The sequence below is a fragment of the Oncorhynchus gorbuscha genome, linkage group LG24, assembly GCF_021184085.1.
Source record: "Oncorhynchus gorbuscha isolate QuinsamMale2020 ecotype Even-year linkage group LG24, OgorEven_v1.0, whole genome shotgun sequence".
NCBI lineage: Eukaryota > Metazoa > Chordata > Actinopteri > Salmoniformes > Salmonidae > Oncorhynchus > Oncorhynchus gorbuscha.
The window spans coordinates 44,390,316-44,417,490 of record NC_060196.1 but is presented as its reverse complement, the minus strand read 5'-3'; the positions used below and the strand labels follow the sequence as shown (position 1 = coordinate 44,417,490).

At 43.5% G+C, this 27,175-nt stretch overlaps 1 protein-coding gene across 1 annotated transcript; it reads right to left on the bottom strand.

Annotated features, from left to right (window-relative positions):
• Window positions 1–232: 232 nt before the first annotated feature.
• LOC124012984 (SWI/SNF complex subunit SMARCC1-like) lies at window positions 233–27,175 on the bottom strand. Its single transcript, XM_046327085.1, has 26 exons — window positions 26,876–27,175; window positions 26,155–26,274; window positions 16,265–16,350; window positions 15,935–16,109; window positions 15,650–15,719; window positions 15,357–15,429; window positions 12,426–12,501; window positions 12,055–12,180; window positions 11,817–11,902; window positions 11,572–11,693; window positions 11,381–11,440; window positions 11,256–11,293; window positions 11,024–11,136; window positions 10,694–10,765; window positions 10,466–10,579; window positions 10,224–10,377; window positions 9,172–9,342; window positions 7,037–7,295; window positions 6,877–6,951; window positions 4,605–4,660; window positions 4,361–4,493; window positions 4,131–4,276; window positions 2,420–2,554; window positions 2,143–2,272; window positions 1,972–2,058; window positions 233–535 (listed from the first exon to the last, which is right to left on the bottom strand). The coding sequence occupies exons 1-26, from the start codon at window positions 27,050–27,052 to the stop codon at window positions 450–452; spliced, it is 2,940 nt and encodes a 979-aa protein (XP_046183041.1). The 5' UTR covers window positions 27,053–27,175; the 3' UTR covers window positions 233–449.

Genomic DNA, 27,175 nt, shown 5'->3' with positions numbered 1-27,175 from the left:
AAACACTCACCCTCAGACTCAAGATGACGACTGATATTCTCCCACATTAGCCACTAGTACCATTAAGTTCCAATGTTTCAGCTAAAGTATGGTGCTGCAATTATTTAATACTTGTTGGTCAGTATCCAGTACTGTATCTGTGTGATGTCAATGTCCTGTAAAATAGAGTATCACGTCCAACATCATTGAACTCTGAACACACACACACTAAAAAAGGACACGTACACAGATCGATAGTTTGATATAAAACACAATGATTTGCGTATACTCTTCAGAACTGGTCAATAAAGCATACAGCAAGTGTGTGTAACAATGGTTAAATGACATCAAAATGACAGTCACATGAGGACCTGTCCAATGTGAAGATTAGATTCCTTGGCTGTTTCTTACTGTGGATCCAAAATATGTACTGTGTGTATTCATAAGGTGACTGGGGTCAAGGTGTGGTCTCATGTTTCTGCTCCCCGGCTGTGTATGGCTGTGCTTGGAGGACCAGGCTGGGTCGGAGCTATCCCATCAGGCTGTGGTGGTGGGTCTGACAGAAGAGAAGAAGAAACTACATGAGCGGGCACGTTCCAGCGGATCAGTTTCATGCAGTTAGTTACCAGCGTTGGTCACCACCTTTTAAAAGGTGGGAGGCATTATAGGGATAAAAATAATTGTCCGACTTGCACCTACATATCAACTGCATGAACTACGTCAAATCCATGTGCTCAAAGGCCATTGCTTGCATTGTGGAAGGCGCAATTAAAGGTGTTTTTGATTGACCACGCGAATGTGACCAAAGCCATGACTGAAACAGGAACCAACTTTGCTGAGATTTAAAAGACAGTGGATACAAATGAATGTGATATTTGAAACCTTTCTAACCAATGAATTGTACAAATGTTTTCAGTTCGTGAGTGTGTGATACAGGTGGTAGAGGCAAGTTTATTTTGATCTTATTAATAAGAAACTTTAATAAAACAATGGCAGCTATGTTGATTTTTAGGCTTCCTGTTGGAAAACAACAACAATGACCAACTTTTGGCTGTGGCAGACACACCTGCCCAAACTTCAATCGTCAACTTCCGTCTGCATTACTAAGTCAACATACAGAGCATTCGGAAAGTATCCAGACCCCGTCCCCTTTCCACATTGTGTTGCGTTACAGCCTTTATTCTAAAATCGATTAAAACACATTTTCTTCAAACAATATCCCATAATGACAAAGCAAAAACAGGTTTTTAGAAATTGTAGCAATTTTTTAAAAACAAATAAAACACACGACAAAGCCACTCCCCCCTCAGGAAACTAAAAAGATTTGGCATGGGTCCTGCGATCCTCAAAATGTTCTACAGCTACAACATTGAGAGCATTGGTTGCATCACTGCCTGGTACGGCAATTGCTCGGCCTCCAACCACAAGGCACTCCAGAGGGTAGTGCGTCCATCCAGGACCTCGACACCAGGCGGTGTCAGCTGAAGGCCCTAGAAATTGTCAAAGACCCAAATTGTCCTAGACTTGTCAAGTCTAGGACAAAAAGGCTTCTCAACAGTTTTTACCCCCAAGCCATGAGACCCCTGAACAGGTAATCAAATGGCTACCCGGACTATCAAACCACCAAGACTCTTCCTAGAGCTGGCCACACGGCCAAGTTGAGCAATCGGGGGAGAAGGGCCTTGGTCAGGGAGGTGACCAAGAACCCGATGGTCACTGACAGAGCTCCAGAGTTCCTCTGTGGAGATGGCAGAACATTCCAGAAGGACAACAATCTCTGCAGCACTCCACCAATCAGGCCTTGATGGTAGAGTGGCCTTACGGTAGCAACTCCTCAGTAAAAGTCACATAACAGCCCGCTTGGAGTTTGCCAAAAGGCACCTAAAGGACTCTCAGACCATGACAAACAAGATTCTCTGGTCTGATGAAACCAATATTGAAATCTGGCCGGAATGCCAAGTCATTTTTTGTGACTGGGGTGAGGGTACTCACACATGCCGTTTGGAGCTCCAGGGTGTCGGGGGGCCATGGTGAGAGAGTTTCCCCCAGTAGGCATCATCTGGCTGGGCATGGACTGGCCTAAAGGAGAGGTGAGAGATGGATGTTACATATTTACCATGACATTCACACACACAACATGTGTGTTTGCGTGCATGTACAGACCTGTGTGTTGTTGTGGAGTGTATGGTGCTTGCTGCTCTCTCTGCTGTAGAATCTTCATCTCTGCATGTTTCAGCTGCTCAGAGTGGAAACTTTGTCGCTCTGACAACAGCTGCTGACGCTGTTGCTCCAACTACACACACAGTGAGAGAGGAGCAGGGAAAGAGGGACACAGATACATGTTACATTTATAAGGAACCATTATGAAATACCCAAAGTCATGTTTAGTAGCTCCCCCAAACTAGAGCCCAATTGGCTATATGTAGATCTGTATACTCACAGCCTCTTTCTCTCGGTCCATGATGGTCTCCAGCTCCTCAAAGTGTCTCAGTTTGATCTCCAGCTTCTTCATCTGAGTCTCCACCAGCAGAGCCACCAGAGACTTGATCTTCCTCTCCTCTACTGCTGCTAGGTGCTAGAGAGAGAATTACTGTATCTATTTGCTGTACACAAAATACAAAACATTTATTTCCATCACAGACTGACCAGGTAAATCCAGGTGAAAGCAATCATCCCTTATTGATATCACTTGTTAACCTCTTAAAGCCGGTGTTCTGGCTAAATTCCCAATCTGACCCTCAAACCATCACGGTCACCTAATAATCCCCAGTTAACAATTGGCTCATTCACCCCCCTCCTCTCCCCTGTAACTGTTCCCCAGGTCGTTGCTGCAAATGAGAATGTGTTCTCAGTCAACTTACCTGGTAAAACAATGGATAAAACAAAAAAACAAAAAGCTAGGGGGCAGAATTTTCGCTTTTGGATAAATAGCGTGCCCAATTTCAACTTCCTGCTACTCATGCCAAGAATGTAAGATATGCATATTATTCATAGATTTGGATAGAAAACTCTGAAGTTTCTAAAACTGTTTGAATCATGAGTATAACAGAACTTATGTAGCAGGCAAAACCCATTGGAAATTTAATAGGAACTTTCAGTTCCTACCACTTCTGTAACGGATGTGAAACGGCTAGCTTAGTTAGTGGTGGTGCGCGCTAAATAGCGTTTCAATCGGTGACGTCACTTGCTCTGAGACCTTGAAGTAGTTGTTCCCCTTGCTCTGCAAGGGCCGTGGCTTTTGTGGAGCGATGGGTAACGATGCTTCGTGGGTGACTGTTGTTGATGTGTGCAGAGGGTCCCTGGTCCATGCCCGGGTATGGGCGAGGGGACGGTCTAAAGTTAAACTGTTACACTTCCACACGATGTCGCCAGTGTTAGGAATATGGCTGAGGTTATTTCTTTGTCTTAACAGGAAGTAGGCCAACTCTGAACAGGGGACACATTTGTGAGTTGCACAAGACGTGAAGAGCAGAGCTTTTTTCTTTTAGTTCATGTATTGAACACAGATTGCCCCGTCTACAATTTGATCAATTATTAACATTTAAAAACACCTAACGTTGTATTACAAAAGTAGTTTGAAATATTTTGGCAAAGTTTATAGGCAACTTTTGAAATATTTTGTAGTGATGTTGCGTTTTTCAAAGCTGTTTTTTTATGGATCAAACGCGCTTTATAAATGGACATTTTTGTTATATATGGACGGAATTAATCGTACAAAAGGACCAATTGTGATGTTTATGGGACATATTGGAGCTCGTCAAGCTCGTCAAAGGGAATTTATATTTTATTTCAGCGTTTTGTGTAGCGCCTGCTACGCTAGCCCCTTTGTTTACTGCTGGTGAGGATGGCTGCAGGCTATCAGATAATAGCTTCATATGCTTTCGCCGAAAAGCATTTAAAAAATCTGACATGTTGGCTGGATTCACAACGAGTGTAGCTTTAATTGAGTATCTTACATGTGTGATTTAATGAAAGTTTGAATTTTATAGCATTTTATTTGAATCTGGCGCTCTGCATTTCCCCTGGAAATTGGCCAGTTGAGACGCTAGCGTCTCCCCTATCCTCATTAATGGGCAGTTGACAGGGATTGGCTGATGGGTGGGGTAAGTAAGCAGCGATAGGGTGGTTTGAGGGTTGTGGGCGGGGCTTACCTTGGCCTTAGTAGCAGCGGCGCCTAGAGCAGCAGCTGCTGCCGTGGTAACGGTCCCATCTACCAACTCCAGCTCTGCTAGTCTCCTCCCTTCATCCTGCTCTACTTCCCTCCATCGTCCCGCAATCTCCTCCTTCTCCCCCCGGTCTAAAAGGGAGAAGGAGATCATCTAGAACTTACATCATTACACACCATCTTGTCTGTAAAAATATAAATTAGACACACACACACCTGACTCGCGGTTCCCTCCGCTATCGCAGTCTCTCTCCTCTGTGACTGTCATTTCAGCATTCTCTCTCTTAACTCGTTCTCCCTCCACTAATCTCTCTCCTCCACTGGGCTCTAGAACAGTCTGTCTATCCGCCTGGAACACACACACAATCATCACCCACTGACAATCAGATTCTCAGAAACAAAACAACGTGTAAATTCCTGTCTCACTTCCTCTGACCCCACAGGTCACTTCTAGTCTCACCTGCAGAGACTGCTGGGAGCCAGAGTCAGTCTCCATCTTCTCACCATCCATCACATCTACAGGGAAGGAGAGGGAGGGATAGAGTTTATTTAACTAGGCAAGTCAGTTAAGAACAAATTCTCATTTACAATGACGGCCTAGAGAGAGAAAGTGTGATGAAAGGATTCTCTACTGCAGTGTTTGAGGGTTGAGGAGTGTGTGTAATATATACAGTACCAGTCAAAAGTTTGGAGACACCTAATCATTCCAGGGTTTTTTCTTTATTTTACTATTTTCTACATTGCACAATACTAGTGAAGATATCAATACTACGAAATAACACATTGGAAGGAATCATGTAGTAACCAAAAATGTTTAAACAAATCAAAATATATTTGATATTCTTCAAAGTAGCCACCCTTTGTAAACTCTTGGCATTCTCTCAACCAGCTTCATGAGGTAGTCACCCCAGAATGCATTTCAATTGACAGGTGTGCCTTGTTAAAAGTTAATTTGTGGAATTTCTTTCCTTCTTAATGCATTTGAGCCAATCAGTTGTTTTGTGACAAGGTAGGGGGTATACAGAAGGCAGCCCTATTTGGTTAAAGACCAAGTTCATAATATAGCAAGAACCGCTCAAATAAGCAAAGAGAAACAACAGTCCATCATTACATGAAGGTCAGTCAATCCGGAAAACGTGTGCAGTCGCAAAAACCATCAAAAGCTATGATGAAACTGGCTCTCATGAGGACCACCACAGGAAAGGAAGACCCAGAGTTACCTCTGCTGCAGAGGATACGTGCATTAGAGTTACCAGCCTCAGAAATTGCAGCCCAAATAAATGCTTCAGAGTTCAAGTAATAGATACATCAACATCAACTGTACAGAGGATACTGTGTGAATCAGGCCTTCATGGTCAAATTGCTGCAAGGAAACCACTACTGAAGGACACCAGTAAGAAGAGACTTGCTTGGGCCAAAAAACACGAGCAATGGACATGATTAGACTGGTGGAAATCTGTCATTTGGTCTGATGAGTCCAAATTTGAGATTTTTGGTTCCCACTGCCGGACTGTGAGACGCAGAGTAGGCGAACGGATGATCAGTCCACCTGGCCATGCTGCTGCTCCAGTTTCAACTGTTCTGCCTTACTATTATTCGACCATGCTGGTCATTTATGAACATTTGAACATCTTGGCCATGTTCTGTTATAATCTCCACCCGGCACAGCCAGAAGAGGACGGGCCACCCCACATATGCTCTCTAATTCTCTCTTTCTTTCTCTCTCTCGGAGGACCGTGCCCCAGGACTACCTGACATGATGACTCCTTGCTGTCCCCGGTCCACCTGACTGTGCTGCTGCTCCAGTTTCAACTGTTCTGCCTTGTTATTATTCGACCATGCTGGTCATTTATGAACATTTGAACATCTTGGCCATGTTCTGTTATAATCTCCACCCGGCACAGCCAGAAGAGGACTGGCCACCCCACATAGCCTGGTTCCTCTCTAGGTTTTGGCCTTTCTAGGGAGTTTTTCCTAGCCACCGTGCTTCTACACCTGCATTGCTTGCTGTTTGGGGTTTTAGGCTGGGTTTCTGTACAGCACTTTGAGATATCAGCTGATGTACGAAGGGCTATATAAATACATTTGATTTGATCTCTGCATGTGCGGTTCCCACCGTAAAACATGGAGGTGTGATGGTGTGGGAGTGCTTTGCTGTTGACACTGTCAGTGATCTATTTAGAATTCAAGGCACACTTAACCAGCATGGCTACCGCAGCATTCTGCAGTGACATGCCATCCTATCTGGTTTGCTCTTAGTGGGAATATAATTTGTTTTTCAACAGGACAATGACCCAACACACCTCCAGCCTGTGTAAGGGCTATTTGACCAAGGAGAGTGATGCATCAGATGACCTGGCCTCCACAATCACTCAACCTCAACCCAATTGAGATTGTTTGGGATGAGTTGGACAGCAGAGTGAAGGAAAAACAGCCAACAAGTGCTCAGCATATGTGGGAAGTCCTTGAAGACTTGTTTGGAAAAGTGTTCCAGGTGAAGCTGGTAGAGAGAATGCGTGTGCAAAGCTGTCATCAAGGCAAAGGGTGGCTACTTTGAAGAATCTCAAATATAAAATACACTTTTGTGGTTACTACATGATTCCATGTGGGTTATTTCATAGTTTTGATGTCTTCAATGTAGAAAATAGTCAAATTAAGAAAAACCTTTCAATGAGTTGGTGTGTCCAAACGTTTGACTGGTACTGTATATCTGCCGTGTTTCAGACTCCTACCTGCCTTCTCAGCCTCATTGAGTGCAGGGAACTCCAGAACCTTGTCAGCTTCCTCACGCACACGACAAAACTCCTCTACAGAGAGACAGAGACCGGGTTAACACAAACACTCTCTCTCTCACACATGCACGCACACACACTCTCTCACACACACACACACCCAAAGCAGCCTTGGCGGCGGCGGAGGCAACTCGGGGATCAACCACGGACGCCAAGAACGCCACAGTGCTCATCACCGGATTCTCTGATTGGCTGAAAGGAACGGGCTGGTAGGCCAATGGGCCAAGAGAGGAGGCGGAGTCCTCCAGATACGGGTCTTCTATTGGCAGGCGCAGGAAGTGGAGGATGCACTCGTCCTGGGTACGAGACCCCACGTGTTCTGACACCTTGTTCCAGTCGTCTCTATAGACCTCTAACGCCTGGGATGGAGGGGGAGAGAGAGAAGAGAGATAGGCATGAGGGAGAAAAGAAGGTTATTGGCCAGATAACTAATACAAATATAAGTACCAAAACAATGTTTTCAAGCATAGGTTTACAGTACAGCAATTCATCAGTTGCTGTTATGTTGTGTTGCTACCATGCTGTCTTGTCATGTGTTGCTGCCTTGCTATGTTGTTGTCTTAGGTCTCTCTTTATGTAGTCTTCTCTCTTGTCCTATATTTATATTGTATTTATTTATTTTAATCCCAGACCCCCGTCCCCGCAGGAGGCCTTCTGGTAGGCCGTCATTGTAAATAAGAATTTGTTCTTAACCGACTTGTCTAGTTAAATAAATAATAAAATAGAGGTAGTGGAAACAACATTATCAGCATCATCTTCATTATTGTCCAGCTCCTTAACTACCCTGAGTCATCCCCTACCAGTTTGCAACCATTGCGGCGAATCAGTACTGTGTCTGTGCAGTCAACTAGTATAATTATTGTTTGTGAAGTAAATATGGTGGTTCTCATTAAGGATCTGGTCTTCTGAGATACAGGCAAGTACACAGCAAACCAAATAACTACACAATTAAACAACTAAAGGAAATACAATATTTAAAAACCAATCAGTCAAATGATCATATGGTTGGTTGCTTGAGACTAATGAGTTGTCTACAGGAACTGTTCTTTTTTCACATATATGTTTGCAGTTTAATTTTATGGGTGATCTTCTCCATTAAACACATTTCTTTCACTCTACACGACATTCCTACTATGGAAGAATGGACCTTATTTAACCAATGTGCTGTAATACATGTCTTTGAAGCAGACAAGAGTATATTTAATAGGGTTTGAAACCGTTAGGGGATAACTAACTATGGCACGCTTTGGATTCTTTTCCAGGAAACATTTAAATACTTTGTTTACAGAGACGAAAACACCATTCCAGAATTTCATTATTCTATGACAAAATCAAAAAACGATGTAGGTCAACAATTCCCCACATTTTCTCCAGCATTCATTGGTTGTTTCTGGTCTTCACCATTCTGTCTGGAGTTAGAATGTACCTACTAATGATATTCCATTGATACTCTTTCCATATGAATGAGTGTGTAATAATAATCATTTTTAATGTTCTCAGATTCCCATTTGCACCTAGTTTGCATAGTATTATTCTATGTCATGACAGCAATAGACTGTTATAGCTGTGTTATTGGTTCACTACCAGTTGTCCTTTTATGAGTATTGATTAGGTGTTTTTCTATGGGTGGTGTATAGACTTGGGGTACAAATGAAGTAATGATCACCTTTGAAAACCGGAATCTAGTGATAATGGGGCGAAGTCAGTAAGATCTACAATACCAGTTAGGGGTGATGAGCCATAGGCTGATGGAGACTACATGGTACTTCCTCCTAATCTGGAGCAGATGATTGGACTACAGGTTCTTACTGTTGATCTTCTTTCCCAGAAAAGGTACTATTTGTACTATTTTCAAGCCATCTAGATGAATGTTGAATCCAAGTAATCATTAATTGCGATCGTGTAACCCAGTAGCACCACGTAAAGTTTGGTAACCCTAGGTCACCTGATTCCTTGGCAGTTGGAGTGTTTTGTACCTCACCCTCGGTTTTTTACATTGCCGAAGAAACATTGAAATTAGACGGTCTAATTGTTGAAAAATGGATTCTGGGACCAGAATAGGTAGTGTCTGAAAGAGGAAAATATCTTTCTGATATGACAGTGTTGTAGTACTCAAGCCAGACTTGACCCGGAATCAAGTCACAATTTTCGAGACTCGACCAGTGATGACTCCGACCAGTGACTTGACTACATCACTGAGTAGAGGGAAGATAAACTGAGAAATGATTGGCTCACCTCCAACAGTAGGAGGGTCTCCTGTTCTGTCCAATCCCTCCCTGAACTGGCTCCTTTACTCTTAGGGTGTTTCCTGGCATACAGGTCTGTTCTGAGGCCAAAGTTCTGAGAGTCTGAGGGCTTCTCTACACTTCTCTCAGGGAAGAACAACATCTGCTGGGAGGATGACACCTGGACAGGGAGAGAGAGAGGGATGGAGGGGAAGAGAGAGAGGGATGGAGGGGAAGAGAGAGAGGGATGGAGGGGAAGAGAGAGAGGGATGGAGGGGAAGAGAGAGAGGGATGGAGGGGATGGAGGGGAAGATGGAGGGGAAGAGGATGGAGGGGGGAGAGAGAGGGATGGAGGGGAAGAGAGAGAGGGATGGAGGGGAAGAGAGAGAGGGATGGAGGGGAAGAGAGAGAGGGATGGAGGGGAAGAGAGAGAGGGATGGAGGGGAAGAGAGAGAGGGATGGAGGGGAAGAGAGAGAGGGATGGAGGGGAAGAGAGAGAGGGATGGAGGGGAAGAGAGAGAGGGATGGAGGGGAAGAGAGAGAGGGATGGAGGGGGAGAGAGAGAGGGATGGAGGGGAAGAGAGTGAGGGATGGAGGGGAAGGAGGGGATGGAGGGGAAGAGAGAGAGGGATGGAGGGGAAGAGAGAGAGGGATGGAGGGGAAGAGGGAGAGAGAGGATGGAGGGGAAGAGAGAGAGGGATGGAGGGGAAGAGAGAGAGGGATGGAGGGGAGAGAGTGAGGGATGGAGGGGAAGAGAGAGAGGGATGGAGAGGGAAAGATTTGAGAGGATCAAAACAAGCATACAGGCTGTCAATTTGTACCTCAATTTCACTGTTAGTGTTCAATTATATATACATATTTTTATTTATTTTCTTTTTACCTTTATTTAACTAGGCAAGTCAGTAAAGAACAAATTGTGCACTGCCCTATGGGACTCCAAATCACGTATGTGATATAGCCTGGATTCGAACCATGGACTGTAGTGACGCCTCTTGCACGGAGATGCAGTGCCTTAGACCGCTGCGCCAATCAGGAGCCAAAAAACATAAGTGTGTGTGTTACCTGTAGTGGTCTGTGCTGCAGCGGGGCCAGTCCTGAGGGTGTATCAGCCAGTGTGTTGAAGTGAGGGGTGGGAGGGGGTCCCATAGGGAGAGGTCTGCTTTCTGCATCCACCTGGTAGTTCACTAACCCCCACTGCTCCAACAACGCATGGACCCTACACACAGTTACAATACACACACAGTTACAATAAACACTGTTACACAACACACACAGTAAGTGGCAGTTAAAACTTCATAGCACACCTCATGACGGCGCAGACGTCTCCTGTCAGGTTCCGTCTGCAGGAGGTGGAGCTGAGGTACTCCTGGGGGTTCAGCCGGTACGAGTCAATCATGAAGTTACGATATGCCAGGTATCTACACACACACATTGTGTTCATTATGTCTCTGAAGGGGTACAATCATGTCTGAAGAAAACAGCAGGGGCCCAAGCACTGAACACCCTGAGCAACACCTGAAATTGTTACTCACATCTCTGGAGATTTGGACTTGTTCTGTCCGTTAAAGAACTCTGGAAGAGCTCGTTTCTCGATCTGGTGAATACTGGAACATGTACACAAAGTTAGGATAAAAACAGACAACACTCATTTTGAATATACAGTGGGGCAAAAAAGTATTTAGTCAGCCACCAATTGTGAAAGTTCTCCCACTTAAAAAGATGAGGCCTGTAATTTTCATCATAGGTACACTTCAAATATGACAGACAAAATGAGAAACAAATTCAGAAAATCACATTGTAGGATTTTTAATGAATTTATTTGCAAATTATGGTGGAAACAACTATAACTGGTGTGTACTCACCAGTTATAGTTGAACCAGGCGGTGTAGGACGGGACGATGATGTGGTGAGTTTGTTCTGTGATGTTATCTTCTCCATCTGACAGACGCAGCCCCTCTCTGCCCTCCTCATCCTCCTGAACACACACACATACAGTACATAATTGGTATATCGGTGTGTAGGGTACAGACACTAAATTCCTCATCAAAATTAGATAATTCAATAAAATTCTTGCAGTTCTAATTGAATTGTTACCCTTCCACCAGGAAGCAGAGAGTCATCCTCAATTTCATCTGAAGAAAAGAGGGACGAGTGGAGAATGAGTTATAACCACACACACACACACAAACACACAAACACACGCCCTCTCTCTCACTCACCCAGGTCAGTCATCATCCCTCCTTTGACAGGAGTGTTCTCACTGTCCTTCTTTGGGTTCACTGTAGACAGAGACACAACAAGTAAACATCTGTCTGTGTGTGTGTCTTTCTGTCTGTGTGTCTGTGTGTCTTTCTGTCTGTGTGTCTGTCTGTGTGTCTGTGTGTCTGTGTGTCTGTGTGTACACGTGTACCATTCTTAGGCAGTATAATTTCTTCCATATTAGGGACAGGTGTTGGATCCTCCATATCTTTAGTCAGATCCTCCTCTACGTCTTCCTCTTCCTCCTTTGGCCCACGCCTCTTGAACCCGCCACTAGGGAGGGAAGGCAGGGTTATAGAGAGAGGGCCAATAGGTAGAGAATAGGGGCTAAAAGGAACAAATATGAAAATTCCATCAAGATTGAGCTAGGGGTGGAAGAAGAGACAGAAACCTCACCTCTTCTTTCCTCCTTTCTTTTTGCCATCGGAAGAGAGAGGAGAGGGGGAGCGTCTTCTCTTCTTCAGTGGAGTAAACTTACGGTCCTGGTGGAGGAAGAGAGGGGGGAGAGACAAGTGATGGTAGACATACCAACTAAGAAAGTGCTCACACAGGCCTGTTAAAAAAAGACAGTGGAGGGAGAGCAACACACACACAAGCACACCTAGCCCAGAGCCACAGGATCTCACACACACACCTGTTGGTCTGTGACGTGGACTCTCCGGCGGAGGATGAGAGGAACGTTTCTGTCATCTACCAGGTAGTCTTCTTCATTCATCCACTCATTATACACCTCCGTATCCAACACCCAGCCTGCATGCACCTGTACACACACACGTATTCATCACTTGTGAGAAATAGTCATAGAACTGTGTGTGTGTGTGTGTGTGTGTGTGTGTGTGTGTGTGTGTGTGTGTTTTTCCTAGTGTGCATTGTTTGTGTGTGTGTGTGTGTGTATCAGTGTGTGTGTTTGTTTGTTTGTTAAAAAAGTGGAGGGAGAGCAACACACACACAAGCACACCTGTGTGGTCTGTGTGTGTGTGTCATCTACCAGGTGTGTTTTCTTACCCTCCAAGGTCTGTGTGTGTGTGGAGGTTCCTGCACCTCTCCCTCTACGTCACTGGTGGACAGCCAGCTATCGTAGCTACAGGAAACAAACAGTCATACACATGATTATGGAGGGTGTGTGTTCATGTGTTAGGGTTGAAAATGTTTCCGGTATTTTACAACATGTTCAATCCTGAGAATAAATCACTTCTCTCACATGTAACCCAGTATTTTCCACCAACCCGGAAGTGTCATTCAAAAGCATTTTAAGGCATATAAATAGGCATATGTCTGGATTAGATTAGTATTTTTTCGGGATCCCCATTAGCTGTTGCCAGCAGCTACTCTTCCTGGGGGCCAAACACATTAAGGCACTTATATGATGTACTGTTTTATACGTAATGTGATATTATTACACCACTACATATCCACAGTACAAAATGTTCAATATCACCATACAACAATATCACAATGTGTGCATATGCATGTGTCTGTACCTTTGCGTGTGTCTCTTCACATTCCCTGTTGTTCCATAAGGTGTATTTTTTACCTGCTCTTAAAATCTGATTCTACTGCTGCATCAGTTACCTGATGTGAAATAGAGTTCCATGTAGTCATGGCTCTATGTAGTACTGTACCCCTCCCATAATCTGTTCTGGACTTGGGGACTGTGAAGAGACGTATGGCATGTCTTGTGGGGTATGCATGGCTGCCCTGTTCTGAGCCAACTGCAATTTTCCTGCAAATTCCCTCTTTGTGGCACCTGACCAGACTCTGAACAGTAGTCCAGGTGCAGCAAAACTAGGGCTTGTAGAACTTGCCTTGTTGATAGTGTTGTTAAGAATGCAGAGCAGCTCTTTATTATGAACAGACTTCTCCCCATCTTAGCTAATGTTGCATCTATGTTTTGACAATGACAGTATACAATCCAGGGTTAGAGCTTTGATCGGAAATTAAAGCCTGATGCTACCTGAGCCATACATTAAATACATTTAGAGCCATTGTGGGTGCAAATATAACACATAGACAAATGCATAAGATATATAGAATAGCTGAACACTAAAAACAGACTACATGAAGGGAAGGTGACACAGGTGCTAGGATAGCTGGACATACCAAGGCCAGAGGGATATACAAAGGAGGGAGTCAGTCAAATGACTAACTGATGACCAATAGACATAGTTCGCATATTTTTAGGACGTAGAGATGCAGAAGGAATAACAGAGAAGACACAGTCTGTTGCTCTGGGATAAAGACACACAAAGGAACATATCGAGCTAAATGCAGAGCCAAAGCATATGGCTGTAAAATAGAGGAATGTATAGTATTTTTAGTATAGCTGGACACGCTAGAAACTGAGGAGACACAGTCTGCTGATCCTAGATAATACACAAACAAAAGAATGCATTTAGTTAAGTGCAGGAACAAAGCAAGGGTCTTGTCATCATTATAATCTGATGGAAAGCAGGTATGAGCGTTATTGAGCTGAACAAGCAGGATGCACGGATTGGAATGTAACGTCATTTACATGTGGGATGGGCTCATGCAATATGTGGATAAATACTGGAGCCAGGGCTCTGGAAAAGGTGTGGGTCCCGCGGGGCTCTCCGGCTTGTTATACTGTTGTATTAAAGCCTGATTGATTTCACAAAGTTCTGGTACGCGTTGTATTTGATCCGATTTTCCACTACACCATACATTTTATAAGCCCTATTTTAAAAAGGCATTTAATGACCAAGCCCACATGATTGTGCCATTGTCCAATACAGCTATGACATAAGCTACTGCACATTACGCACAACAGAAAAACAGAAAAGCCCATAGATGTACCTAGCTATATGCTCTCTTGGGTACATAAGTTAAACTAGCTCCAGTAGGCTCATCTTTTTGACTGTGGACTGTATTATATGGACTGGAATTGTTCAAACCATGATAGAGCAGGGAGAGAACATGTGATTCTGGTGCAGCACAAAGTTACAAGTTTAGGCTAGCAAATTTTATTTTAATAGTTGTATAATTAGTAGGCTGACGCATATATATCCATGATAACATTTCCCCATGTTATTAGCCTACCTCTTCGTTTCTCTATTGCTGCTTCATTCCTTCCTCCATTTCAACAGTTAAATGAAATAAGTTTGGTTGTCCTCATCTTCATCATTCTAATGACATCCTTGAATAATATAGGACTAGAATTAGATGCAGAAGGCTTTCACTTCTCTTCAGGAAGATGGAATGGTTGTTTGTCTGAATAAATAACTGCTACAGCACCAGCATAGCGCTTTGCTCTTCTTTCAAACTACCTGTGAGTTCTATTGGCTGCTGTAAAAAACATTCAGCAAACAAGAGCTTGCTCTTCAAATAGTCTATTGGCATAAGAAATTATGTCCAGCAAGGTATTGTAGGAAGCTTTTCCTGCATGGATTCCAAGAGCTGAGTTTTTTAAAGGTGAGAGGCCAGCGGAGCACAGGTGTGTGCGTATTGCACCAAGAGACAGAGGCTATAAGTTAAAGCTTATTATGCATAACCAATCATTAATTAGCTAAATATAAGGCTAATACTGCATTGAATGTATAACCTGAAAGAGGTAGTCTAGGACATCTCTGTATGTATATATATAGAGCTATACATCAATCTAGAACAGGATGATCTATTTTGGATGCAATTTGATTGGAGTTGATAGAGAGAAAGACAGAGTGCTCGATTTAAAGCAACGATATTCGAGTGAGGCTGTTAAAACTCTGCAGCTGTAATTAAAAAATTATAATCTCTACAATTAAAATATAAGGTTGCCCCCGAAAGCCATGCTTTCATATAAATAATCTATTATAGTTTACCGGTTTCTCACAGTTATTTAACCCCGGAAAAGGGAGTGGTATTGGTGGTAAATCCTGGTAAATCTCGGTAACTGGGTTCCCACCATTCAACCCTAGTGTGTGTGTGTGTGTGTGTTACCTGTCAGGGTGCCTGCCCCAGTGCACCAACACATAGTTGTCCTTCCGCATAACAGGGCGCACCCACTCCCAATCTGGAAATAAGGACACACAAACACACACCAACAGTCAAAAACTAAGAACAGAACTCACAAAATTACTTAAAAATGTGAATTTGGATCAAAGCTGCCAACAGGCTATGACCCACAAAGATCCTATTAAATTAGTTACAATATGTAATTCTATGCGATGACCCCACACACACACACACACACACACACACACACACACACACACACACACACACACACACACCTTGGTCTGTGACAGCTGGACGGGGGTAGATGTGGTGAGAGGCTTGGGTTCTGTCCTCAGTCAACGAACCCTGAGACAGACAAAGAACTACATTACTCATCCACTTAGAGAAAGAACTACGTTACCCATCGGTTGAGACAAAGAACTACATTTCCCAACAGAGATAACAGCCCAAGAGAGAAAACAACAGCACCAATGGCAAAATTACATAAATCTTCCTTCCTCCCCCTGCTCTCCATCCATCTTCCCTTCTTGCTGCCCTCCCTCCCTCACCTCCTCCCTCACCTGGTGTTTGGTGATGATGTCAGCCAGTCTGCTGTTCAGGTTCTGATCCACCTCCTGGTCCACATACACGATGGGCCTCGACAGACAGCTATTCTGGACCAGGGTCTTCTCCAGAGTAGTAAACATCTCTACGTTTCGGTCCGTCCTGGAGGAGTTCTGTAGGTCAAACCTTCTCCTGGGGGAGGAAGAGTACCCATGCAGGTTACCAAGCAGGCCCCGAAACAGGACGTTGCCAAAGGTGTCACTCACCAGCCCTGTCAGAGGGAGGAGATAGGAGACAGGGGATGGGGGCTAGGAGGTAAGTGATAGGGGATAAGATCTGTCACTCACCAGCCCTGATCAGTCTTGAACTTGTATGCAGTGCCAAGGATGTGGCAAAGCCCGCCTCCTGGGCGCAGGTCCAGAAAGCACTGAGACTAGAGAGGAGTACAAACACAAAAATATCAATAATGGCGCCGGAGATGGGTGCTGTTTTACGGGCTCCGACCCAATTGTTCTATTTTGTGTGTTTTTTTTCGCGTTATTTGTAACTTCTTTTGCAGATAATGTTTCTGCCATAGTCTCTTATGACTGAAAGGAGCTTCTGTACATCAGAACAGTGATTACTCCCCTTTACTACAGACGCGAAGGATTTACTCCAGATACCCGACAAGGCCCAAATCCCCGTCATTCGTGTGAAGAGAAGACGCAGATACAGTGGACGCAGGTCCGGGTGCCTTGTGAGAAGTTGTCGGCGAGTGAGTAACCCTCCTCTACCATTTGTCCTATTGGCCAACGTGCAATAATTGGAGAATAAACTGAAGGAGCTCCGTTCAAGACTATCCTACCAACGGGACATTAAAAACTGCAATTTCTTATGTTTCACAGAGACGTGGCTGAACGACGACATGGATAACATACAACATACAAAACAGCTGCCACCGGTAAGACAAGGGGTGGTGGTCTGTGTATTTGTGAATAACAGCAGGTGCACAAAATCTAATATCAAGGAAGCCTCTAATTTTTGCCCGCCTGAGGTAAAGTATCTTATGATAAGCTGTTGACCACGCTATTTACCAAGAGAGGTTTCATTTGTATTTTTCGTAGCTGTCTATTTACTACCACAAACCAATGCTGGCACTAAGACCACACTCAACGAGCTGTACAAAACCATAAGCAAACAATAAAATGCTCATCCAGAGGCAGCGCTCCTAGTGGCCGGGGACTTTAATGCAGGGAAACATAAATCTGTTTTTCCTCATTTCTACCAGCATGTTACATGTGCAACAAGAGAACATTTTTAAATTAAACTCTAGACCACCTACACTCCACACACAAAGACACGTACAAAGCTCTCCCCCACCCTCTAATTGGCAAATCTGACCATAATTCTATCTTCAAAGCTTAAATTAAAGCAGGAAGCACCAGCTCAATACGGAAGTTATCAGTTGACGCAGATGCTAAGCTAAAGGCCTGTTTTCCTTGCACAGACTATAATATGTTAATCCGATGGAATTGAGTAGTATACCACATCCGTCACCAGCTTCATCAATAAGTGCATCAATAACGTACATAGAGGTCGACCGACTATGATTTTTCAACGCCAATACCGATTATTGGAGGACCAAAAAGCATATAAAATAATGACAATAACAACAGTACTGAATTAACACTTATTTTAAGTTAATATAATACATAAATAAAATAAATTTAGCCTCAAATAAATAATTAAACATATTCAATTTGGATTAAATAATGCAAAAACAGTGTTGGAGAAGAAAGTACAAGTGTAAAAAAGCTAACATTTCAGTTCCTTGCTCAGAAAATCAGAACATATGAAAGCCGGTGGTTCCTTTTAACATGAGTCTTCAATATTTCCAGTTAAGACATTTTAGGTTGTAGTTATTATAGGAATTATGACGTGTCGACTATTTCTCTCTATACCATTTGTATTTCATATACCTTTGACTATTGGATGTTCTAATAGGCACTATAGTATTGCCAGTCTAATCTCGGGAGTTCGTAGGCTTGAAGTCATAAACAGCACAGTGAATCAAGCACTGGCAAAAGCTGCTGGCAAACGCAGTAAAGTGCTGTTTGAATGAATCCTTACGAGCCTGCTGCTGCTGCCTACCACCACTCAGTCAGACTGCTCTATCAAATCATATACTTAATTATAATAAACACACAGAAATTCAAGCCTTTGGTCATTAATATGGTCAAATCCGTAAATAATAATTTCGAAAAAACTAAATGTTTATTCTTTCCGATAAAATACGGAACGGTTCCGTATTTCACTAACAGGTGGCAACCCAAAGACTAAATACTGCTGTTACATTGCACAACATTCACTGTTATGTTATAACTATGTACAATTCTGGCAAACTAATTACAGTCTTTGTTAGGAAGAAATGGTCTTTACACAGTTGGCAACGAGCCAAGCGGCCAAAACTGCTACATATACCCTGACTCTGCTTGCACTGAATGCAAGAGATGTGACACAATTCCAATGTCATCAGCCATAATCGGTGTCCAAAAAGGCAGATTACTGATTGTTATGATAACTTTAAATCGGCCATGCCGATTAAATCGGTCGACCTCTAGTATATACCCCAACCAGAAGCCACAGGCAACATCCGTACCGAGATAACGGGTATAGCTGCCGCTTCAAGGAGAAGTACTCTAACCCAGAAGCTTATAAGAAATCCCGCTATGCCCTCAGACAAACCATCAAACAAGCAAAGCGTAAATACAAGACTAAGACTGAATCCTACTACACCGGCTCCGACGCTTGTCGGATGTGGCAGGGCTTGCAAACTATTACAGACTACAAATGGAAGCTCAGCCGCGAGCTGCCCAGTGACAAGCCTACCAGACGAGCTAAATGACTTCTATAGGCGCTTCAAGTCAAGCAACACTGAAGCATGCATGAGAGTACCAGCTGTTCTGGATGACTGTGTGATCACGCTCGCCGTAGCCGATATGAGCAAGACCTTTAAACAGATCAACATTGACAAGGCCGCAGGGCCAGACGGATTACCAGGAAGTGCACTCCGAGCATGCGCTGACCAACTGGCAAGTGTCTTCAATGACATTTTCAACGTGTCCCTGACCAGGTCTGTAATACCTACATGTTTCAAGCAGACCACCATAGTCCCTGGGCCCAAGAACCCTAAAGTAATCTGCCTAAATGACTACCGACCCGTAGCACGACTCCAACACCATCATTAAGTTTTCCAAAGACACAACGGTGGTAGGTATGATCACCGACAACAATGAGACAGCCCATAAGGAGGTCAGATACCTGGAAGTGTGGTGTCATGCCAACAACCTCTCCCTCAACGTGATCAAGACAAAGGAGATGATCGTGGACTACAGGAAAAGGAGGGCCGAGCACGCCCCTTTCTCATCGACGGGGCTTTAGTGGAGCAGGTTGAGAGCTTCAAGTTCCTTGGTGTCCACATCACCAACAAACTATTATGGTCCAAACAAACCAAGACAGTCGTGAAGAGGGCACGACCAATGCCCAGTCCTCCTCAGGAGACTGAAAAGATTTGGCATGGATCCTTAGATCCTCAAAAAGTTCTACAGCTGCACTATCGAGAGTATCACCACCTGGTATGGCAACTGCTCGGCCTCCTACCGCAAGGCACAACAGAGGGTAGTGCGTATGGCCCAGTACATCACTGGGGCCAAGATTCCTGCCATCCAGGACCTCTATACCAGGCGGTGTCAAAGGTAGGCCCTAAATATTGCCTAAGGCTCCAGCCACCCTAGTCATAGACTGTTCTCTCTGCTACTGCACGGCAAGCGGTACCAGAGTGCCAAGTCTTGGTCCAGAAGGCTTCTACCCTTTAGCTATAAGACTGCTGAACAGAATCAAATGGCTACCCGGACTATTTGCATTGACCCCCCCATTTTATGCTGCTGCTACTCGCTGTTTAATATCTATTTATAGTCAATTTACCCCTACCTACATGTACATATTACCTCAATTAACCCAACTAACTCGGTACCGGTACCGCCTGTATATAGTCTCGTTATTGTTGTTTTATTGTTGCTCTTATTTTATTAAAATGTAGTTTCTTTAGTAAATGTTTTTTTCCTTAACTCTTATTTTTGGTTAAGGGCTTGTTGGTTAATGGCTTGTAAGTAAGCATTTCACAGTATTTCGGCAAATGTGACAAATAAAATACGATTTGAAACCCACACATGGGTGGTTTCCGCTAGCTGGAAAATGCAGGCTTTTGGCCGCTTAAATAAATTAAAAGACAACTTAAATCGTAGCCGGCCAAATTGTCCAGGGGTGCCTATCATACATCCCGATTTCAGCTTCAGCACCATTCTCACACTCATTACCCTCTGCCTTACACGCATGCTTCTGAAGAGAGAAAGAGAGCTAGAGAGGAGCCTTGGGATACTGTTTATTGCGAGGATGTAGGTCTTTTGCACTGAAGTAAAACGAAAGTTAGAGTACACGCCTATAGTGAAAAGTCCACAAGGGGAATGTCCCCTGAATGGACAAGTTTTAATATTGTGTTGGACAAAGATGAGAAGAACGTTGGCTTGGCCAAATGCAGGCTACTGTGCAAGTAGTTATTCAGGTAGGATGCAATTTTGGAACTATTTCTTTCATATTTATAATTATTTGTTTTATCCTTATTGTATATCATTGTTATTATTGTAAGCCTATTTATTAATCTAAACCAGTTCTTTAAATAAGCAAAACGTGTTTTGTTACATCGGTTGAGAAATTGTCACTGGCTAAATTAAGTCCGATCTGTCTTTTTAAATGTGTTATCCGTATTTAGTTTAAGGTTCTAAGTAGGCCTGTTGTAAAATAAATACCATTATTTGTTGGGTACGGTAGGCACTAGCCTTTCTAGGTAATTGCTGCAAAAATGTGAAGTTTTAAACCAGTTCACAAGTGTTTTGTTTCATTCTGTTCCAACTGTAATGTTGCGTTTGCCACAATATAATATCCTACTCGTGTTTTCCCTATAAGCAATGGCTTGACTTACTTTAGAAATGACGTGATCTTCCTGTCCGGGTTGGCAACACCCCTTGGGTTGTGCCGTGGGGGAGATCTTCGTGGGCTATACTCAGTCTTGTCTCAAGATGGTAAGTTGGTGGTTGAAGATATCCCTCTAGTGGTGTGGGGGCTGTGCTTTGGCAAAGTGGGTGGGGTTATATCCTGCCTGTTTGGCCCTGTCCGGGTGTATCGTCGGACGGGGCCACAGTGTCTCCTGACCCCTCCTGTCTCAGCCTCCAGTATTTATGCTGCAGTAGTTTATGTGTCGGGGGGCTAGGGTCAGTCTGTCATAGCTGGAGTATTTTTCCTGTCTTACCCGGTGTCCTGTGTAAATGTAAGTATGCTCTCTCTAATTTTCTCTCTCTCTGAGGACCTGAGCCCCAGGACCATGCCTCAGGACTACCTGGCCTGATGACTCCTTGCTGTCCCCAGTCCACCTGGCCGTGCTGCTGCTCCAGTTTCAACTGTTCTGCCTGCGGCTATGGAACCCTGACCTGTTCACCGGACGTGCTACCTGTCCCAGACCTGTTGTTTTCAACTTTCTAGAGACAGCAGGAGCAGTAGAGATACTCTGAATGATCGGCTATGAAAAGCCAACTGACATATACTCCTGATGGGCTGAACTGTTGCACCCTTGACAACCACTGTGATTAATATTATTTGACCCTGCTGGTCATCTATGAACATCTTGGCCATTTTCTGTTATAATCTCCACCCGGCACAGCCAGAAGAGGACTGGCCACCCCTCATAGCCTGCTTCCTCTCTAGGTTTCTTCCTAGGTTCTGGCCTTTCTAGGGAGTTTTTCCTAGCCACCGTGCTTCTACACCTGCATTGCTTGCTGTTTTGGGTTTTAGGCTGGGTTTCTGTACAGCACTTGATATCAGCTGATGTAAGAAGCGATTTATGAATACATTTGATATGATATACAGTTGAAGTCAGAAGTTTACATACACTTAGGTTGGAGTCATTAAAACTCGTTTTTCAACCACTCCACAAATTGATTGTTAACAAACTATAGTTTTGGCAAGTCGGTTAGGACATCTACTCTGTGCATGACAAGTCATTTTTCCAACAATTGTTTACAGACAGATTATTTCACTTATAATTCACTGCATCAAAAATCTATTGGGTCAGAAGTTTATATACACTAAGTTGACTGTGCCTTTAACAGCTTGGAAAATTCCAGAAAATTATGTCATGGCTTTAGAAGCTTCTGATAGGCTAATTGACATCATTTGAGTCAATTGGAGGTGTACCTGTGGATGTATTTCAAGGCCTACCTTCAAACTCAGTGCCTCTTTGCTTGAAATCATGGGAAATCAAAAGAAATCAGCCAAGACCACAGAAAAAAAAATGTAGACCTCCACAAGTCTGGTTCATCCTTGGGAGCAATTTCCAAATCCCTGAAGGTACCACGTTCATCTGTACAAACAATAGTACGCAAGTATAAACACCATGGGACCAAGCAGCCCTCATGCCGCTCAGGAAGGAGAAGTGTTCTGTCTCCTAGAGATGAACGTACTTTGGTGCGAAAAGTGCAAATCAATCCCAGAATAACAGCAAAAGACCTCGTACCTGTTTCCTCCAGCATCTTCACAAAAGTATCTATATCCACAGAAAAACGAGTCCTATATCGACATAATCTGAAAGGCTGCTCAGCAAGGAAGAAGCCACTGCTCCAAAACCGTCATAAAAAAGCCAGACTACGGTTTGCAACTGCACCTTTGGGGACAAAGATCGTACTTTTAGGATAAATGTCCTCTGGTCTGATGAAACAAAAATAGAACTGTTTGGCCATAATGACCATTGTTATGTTTGGAGGAAAAAGGGGGAGGCTTGCAAGCTGAAGAACACCATCCCAACCGTGAAGCACAGGGTGGCAGCATCACATTGTGGGGGTGTTTTGCTGTAGGAGGGACCGGTGCAATTCACAAAATAGATGGTATCATGAGGAAATGAAAATTATGTGGATATATTGAAGCAACATCTCAAGACATCAGTCAGGAAATTAAAGCTTGGTCGCAAATGGGTCTTACAAATGGACAATGACCCCAAGCATACTTCCAAAGTAGTGACAAAATGACTTAAGTACAACAAAGTCAAGGTATTGGAGTGGCCATCACAAAGCCTTGACATCAATCCTATAGAAAATGTGTGGGCTGAAATGAAAAAGCATGTGGGAGCAAGGAGGCCTACAAACCTGACTCAGCTACACCAGCTCTGTCAGGAGGAATGGGCCAAAATTCACCCAACTTATTGTGGGAAGCTTGTGGAAGGCTACCCGAAAAGTTTGACCCAAGTTAAACAATTTAAAGGCAATTCTACCAAATACTAAATTGAGTGTATGTAAACTTATGACCCATTGGGAATGTGATGAAATCAATAAAAGCTGAAATAAATCACTACTATTATTCTGACATTTCACATTCTTAAAATAAAGTGGTGATCCTAACTGACCTAAGACAGGGAATTTTTACTAGGATTAAATATCAGGAATTGTGAAAATCGGAGTTTAAATGTACTTGGCTAAGGTGTATGTGAACTTCCGACTTCAACTGTACCCTAATAATGTTTGGAATATTTTGTGAAGGTTTGTGGTGTGTCCATTAGCCCATTATGCTGCAGGCCTTTGATATGAAGATTGTACGCACTGGTGCTCCAACTGACTCCGACAGTTGAACTTGATGTGAGGAAGAATGTTTTCGGCCTAACAGAGGTCAGTCCTATAATCTAACAATATAATGATTCATTTAAAAAATGTGGATTAAAAAAATATGAATTAGCCTCCTTCTGTACACCTATATCTGTATAGCAGATGCAGTAGCCTCTGACAAGGGTAAAGAAATGCATGTGTCATAACATGCCACCGGCATATCTCTCGCTCTCCCTCTGGAGCTAGGCCGAAGCTTCTCTTAGTTTATATTTATTTAAAAATAAATAATAAAGATCAAATGAAGACAGTGGACACCTAATCCTATAGACCTATGCATGCAATGCCCTGATGCATTTAGGTCTCAAATCACTGTGGAGGTGGACAATTATTGTTTTAGCAAAGTAAAAACCAATTGGCTAAAGTTTTGCACACATCGAAACAAGGAATATTTTTTAATTTTGTTATATTATAGGCTGTTTTTAAAGACACATCAATATGGCGCATTTGGCCAATATCCCTTGTTTATTGATGGAAAATGTTTCGTGTCATAAATAATCCTTGGTTCCTGCCTGTGCTTGGTAAATATATGAGGGGGCGACATGAAAACGCCCAGAATATGTTCTATAAGTTAAGACATCTCTTTCATATCAGTAGTGTCGGTTTTTCTAATGACTGCCTTGCCTGGTTCACCAACTACTTTGCAGACAGAGTTCAGTGTGTCAAATCGGAGGGCATGTTGTCCGGTCCTCTGGCAGTCTCTATGGGGGTGCCACAGGGTTCAATTCTCGGGACGACTCTTTTCTCTGTATATATCAATGATGTTGCTCTTGCAGTGGGCGATTCCTTGATCCACCTCTATGCAGACGACACCATTCTGTATACTTCTGGCCCTTCCTTGGACACTGTGCTATCGAACCTCCAAACAAGCTTCAATGCCATACAACACTCCTTCCATGGCCTCCAACTGCTCTTAAACGCTAGTAAAACCAAATGCATGCTTTTCAACCGTTCGCTGCCTGCACCTGCATGCCAGTCTAGCATCACCACCCTGGATGGTTCCGACCTAGAATATGTGGACATCTATAAATACCTAGATGTCTGGCTAGACTGTAAACTCTCCTTCCAGACTCATATCAAACATCTCCAATCTTTAATCAAATCTAGAGTCTGCTTTCTATTCCACAAACAAAGCCTCCTTCACTCATGCCGCCAAACTTACCCTAGTAAAACTGACTATACTACCGATCCTCGACTTCGGCGATGTCATCTACAAAATAGCTTCCAATACTCTACTCAGCAAACTGGATGCAGTTTATCACAGTGCCATCCGTTTTGTTACTAAAGCACCTTATACCACCCACCACTGCGACCTGTATACTCTAGTCGGCTGGTCCTCGCTACATATTCGTCGCCAGACCCACTGGCTCCAGGTCATCCACAAGTCCATGCTAGGTAAAGCTCCGCCTTATCTCAGTTCACTGGTCACGATGGCAACACCCACCAGTACCACGCGCTCCAGCAGGTGTATCTGACTGATCATCCCTAAAGCCAACACCTCATTTAGCTGCCTTTCCTTCCAGTTTTCTGCTGCCTGTGACTGGAACGAATTGCAAAAATCACTGAAGTTGGAGACTTTTATCTCCCTCACAAACTTAAAACATTTGCTATCTAAGCAGCTAACCGATCGCTGCAGCTGTACATAGTCCATCGGTAAATAGCCCACCCAATTTACCTACCTCATCCCCATACTGTTTTTATTTATTTACTTCTCTGCTGTTTTGCACACCAGTATCTCTACCTGCACATGACCATCTGATCATTTATCACTCCAGTGTTAATCTGCTAAATTGTCATTATTCGCCTACCTCCTCATGCCTTTTGCACACAATGTATATAGACAATTTTTTCCTACTGTGTTATTGACTTGTTTATTGTTAGTGGTTAGAGTGTTGGACTAGTAACTGAAAGGTTGCAAGTTCGAATCCCCGAGCTGACAAGGTACAAATCTGTCGTTCTGCCCCTGAACAGGCAGTTAACCCACTGTTCCTAGGCCATCATTGAAAATAAGAATTTGTTCTTAACTGACTTGTCTAGTAAAATAAAGGTAAAATAAAAAACGTTTTTTTACTCCATGTGTAACTCTGTGTTGTTGTCTGTTCACACTGCTATGCTTTATCTTGGCCAGGCCGCAGTTGTAAACGAGAACTTGTTCTCAACTAGCCTACCTGGTTAAATAAAAAACTAAAAAAGATAGGATACTATGCCAGACACACACAGGAACCAACCCTATGAACTATGCCTACTTGTCTGTTTAAGCAGTATATAACAAATCTAATGGGACCGCCCGAGGGAGCTCACTTCAGACCAGTACTTTATGCATCTAAGTTTGACTGTGACCTCTCCAGCTTGCTGTAAATAAAGAATGATTCATTTAAGATTGACTTCAGGTGTCCCTGGTGGTAATTTCCACGACACACACAATGCATATGTCCGGTAAATTAAAATCTTCCTGGTCACTTGTCCTTACAGAAACCCTAGTGTGTTTGTATACTCACAGGTAGTTTGGTGTGTGTGCGGATTTCAGCCCGTCTGCCGAACACTTCCTCCTGGAACTGAAGCATCTGAAGGGTGAGGGAGGCTAGAGCCTGGCAGGATGGAGAATCTGCCTGCACATACTTCGCACACAAACACACCATCAGTAATGCAGAAGGACATGCCTAACAGTAGGACATCTGGTATAGCTTGAGCATCGTGCTACATTGTACAGTCACTACTCTATGAAATACTGAGCACAAAACTAGCTATATAGTGTTTTAACGGAGTCGAAGACAGCAGCCTTAGCAGCTGAAAACATACATACGTAGTTTCCTAGCAAGCTAGTTACAATGTTACTGTTTGCAGATTATAAACAGTTGCTATTGTACATGAGTGGGGTCAATTCAGGAAGTACACCGAAATTCGAATTTGGTTTACTTTCTGAATTGAAATTGATCGCAACCCTGCTATTGTAATGCAGTTAGCTAGCTAATGTTAGCTGCTAGCTTACTTGCAATCTTGCTAGTTAGTTAGAAGTAGCTTCCAACCTCGGGTAGTTAGCTAGCTAAGGCATACAGCAAATGTATTTAATAACTTACTTTAGTTATCTAGTTAAGTAGCGATAAATTGCTTAGCTAGCTAGCAGTATTCATCATGTCAACAATAGTTAGCCGCTATGCTAACTAGCCCATGATTACCAATGTAAATAGTTAGCCGCTACGCTAGTGTTAGCTCACGCACCTTTTTGTAGTGCTTTCCGATCCACTGTCGCACCGTCTCGAGCTGAACCAGGGAGTCGTGGCTCTCCCAGTACCTCGCGGACGGATTCCCGTCTTTTTTCCGCTGTGCCGTGGTGGTGTGTGGACTCTGGCTGGTCCCGGGAGTCCCGATGTTGGGTCCCCCTGACGTTGTCGCCATAATAACGGGTGGAGAACTAGCCCGCTCAAGAGCTGTTACAGCTGTAAATCAGCAGGGTTGCCAGGGGTAGAAAAACTGTTTTGCACAAGAACCACTTAAACCCGCCCACAAGGCCTGAAAACT

What these genes read in the sequence shown, in the direction of transcription:
- LOC124012984 (XM_046327085.1), bottom strand. Translation starts at nt 27,052, where the DNA reads ATGGCGACAACGTCAGGGGGACCCAACATCGGGACTCCCGGGACCAGC. An exon ending in GCTCCCAGCAGTCTCTGCAG is followed by an intron (nt 4,494 to 4,604) that starts GTGAGACTAGAA and finishes TGTGTGTTCCAG; the next exon opens with GCGGATAGACAGACTGTTCT. An exon ending in CGGAGGGAACCGCGAGTCAG is followed by an intron (nt 4,277 to 4,360) that starts GTGTGTGTGTGT and finishes TCTCCCTTTTAG; the next exon opens with ACCGGGGGGAGAAGGAGGAG.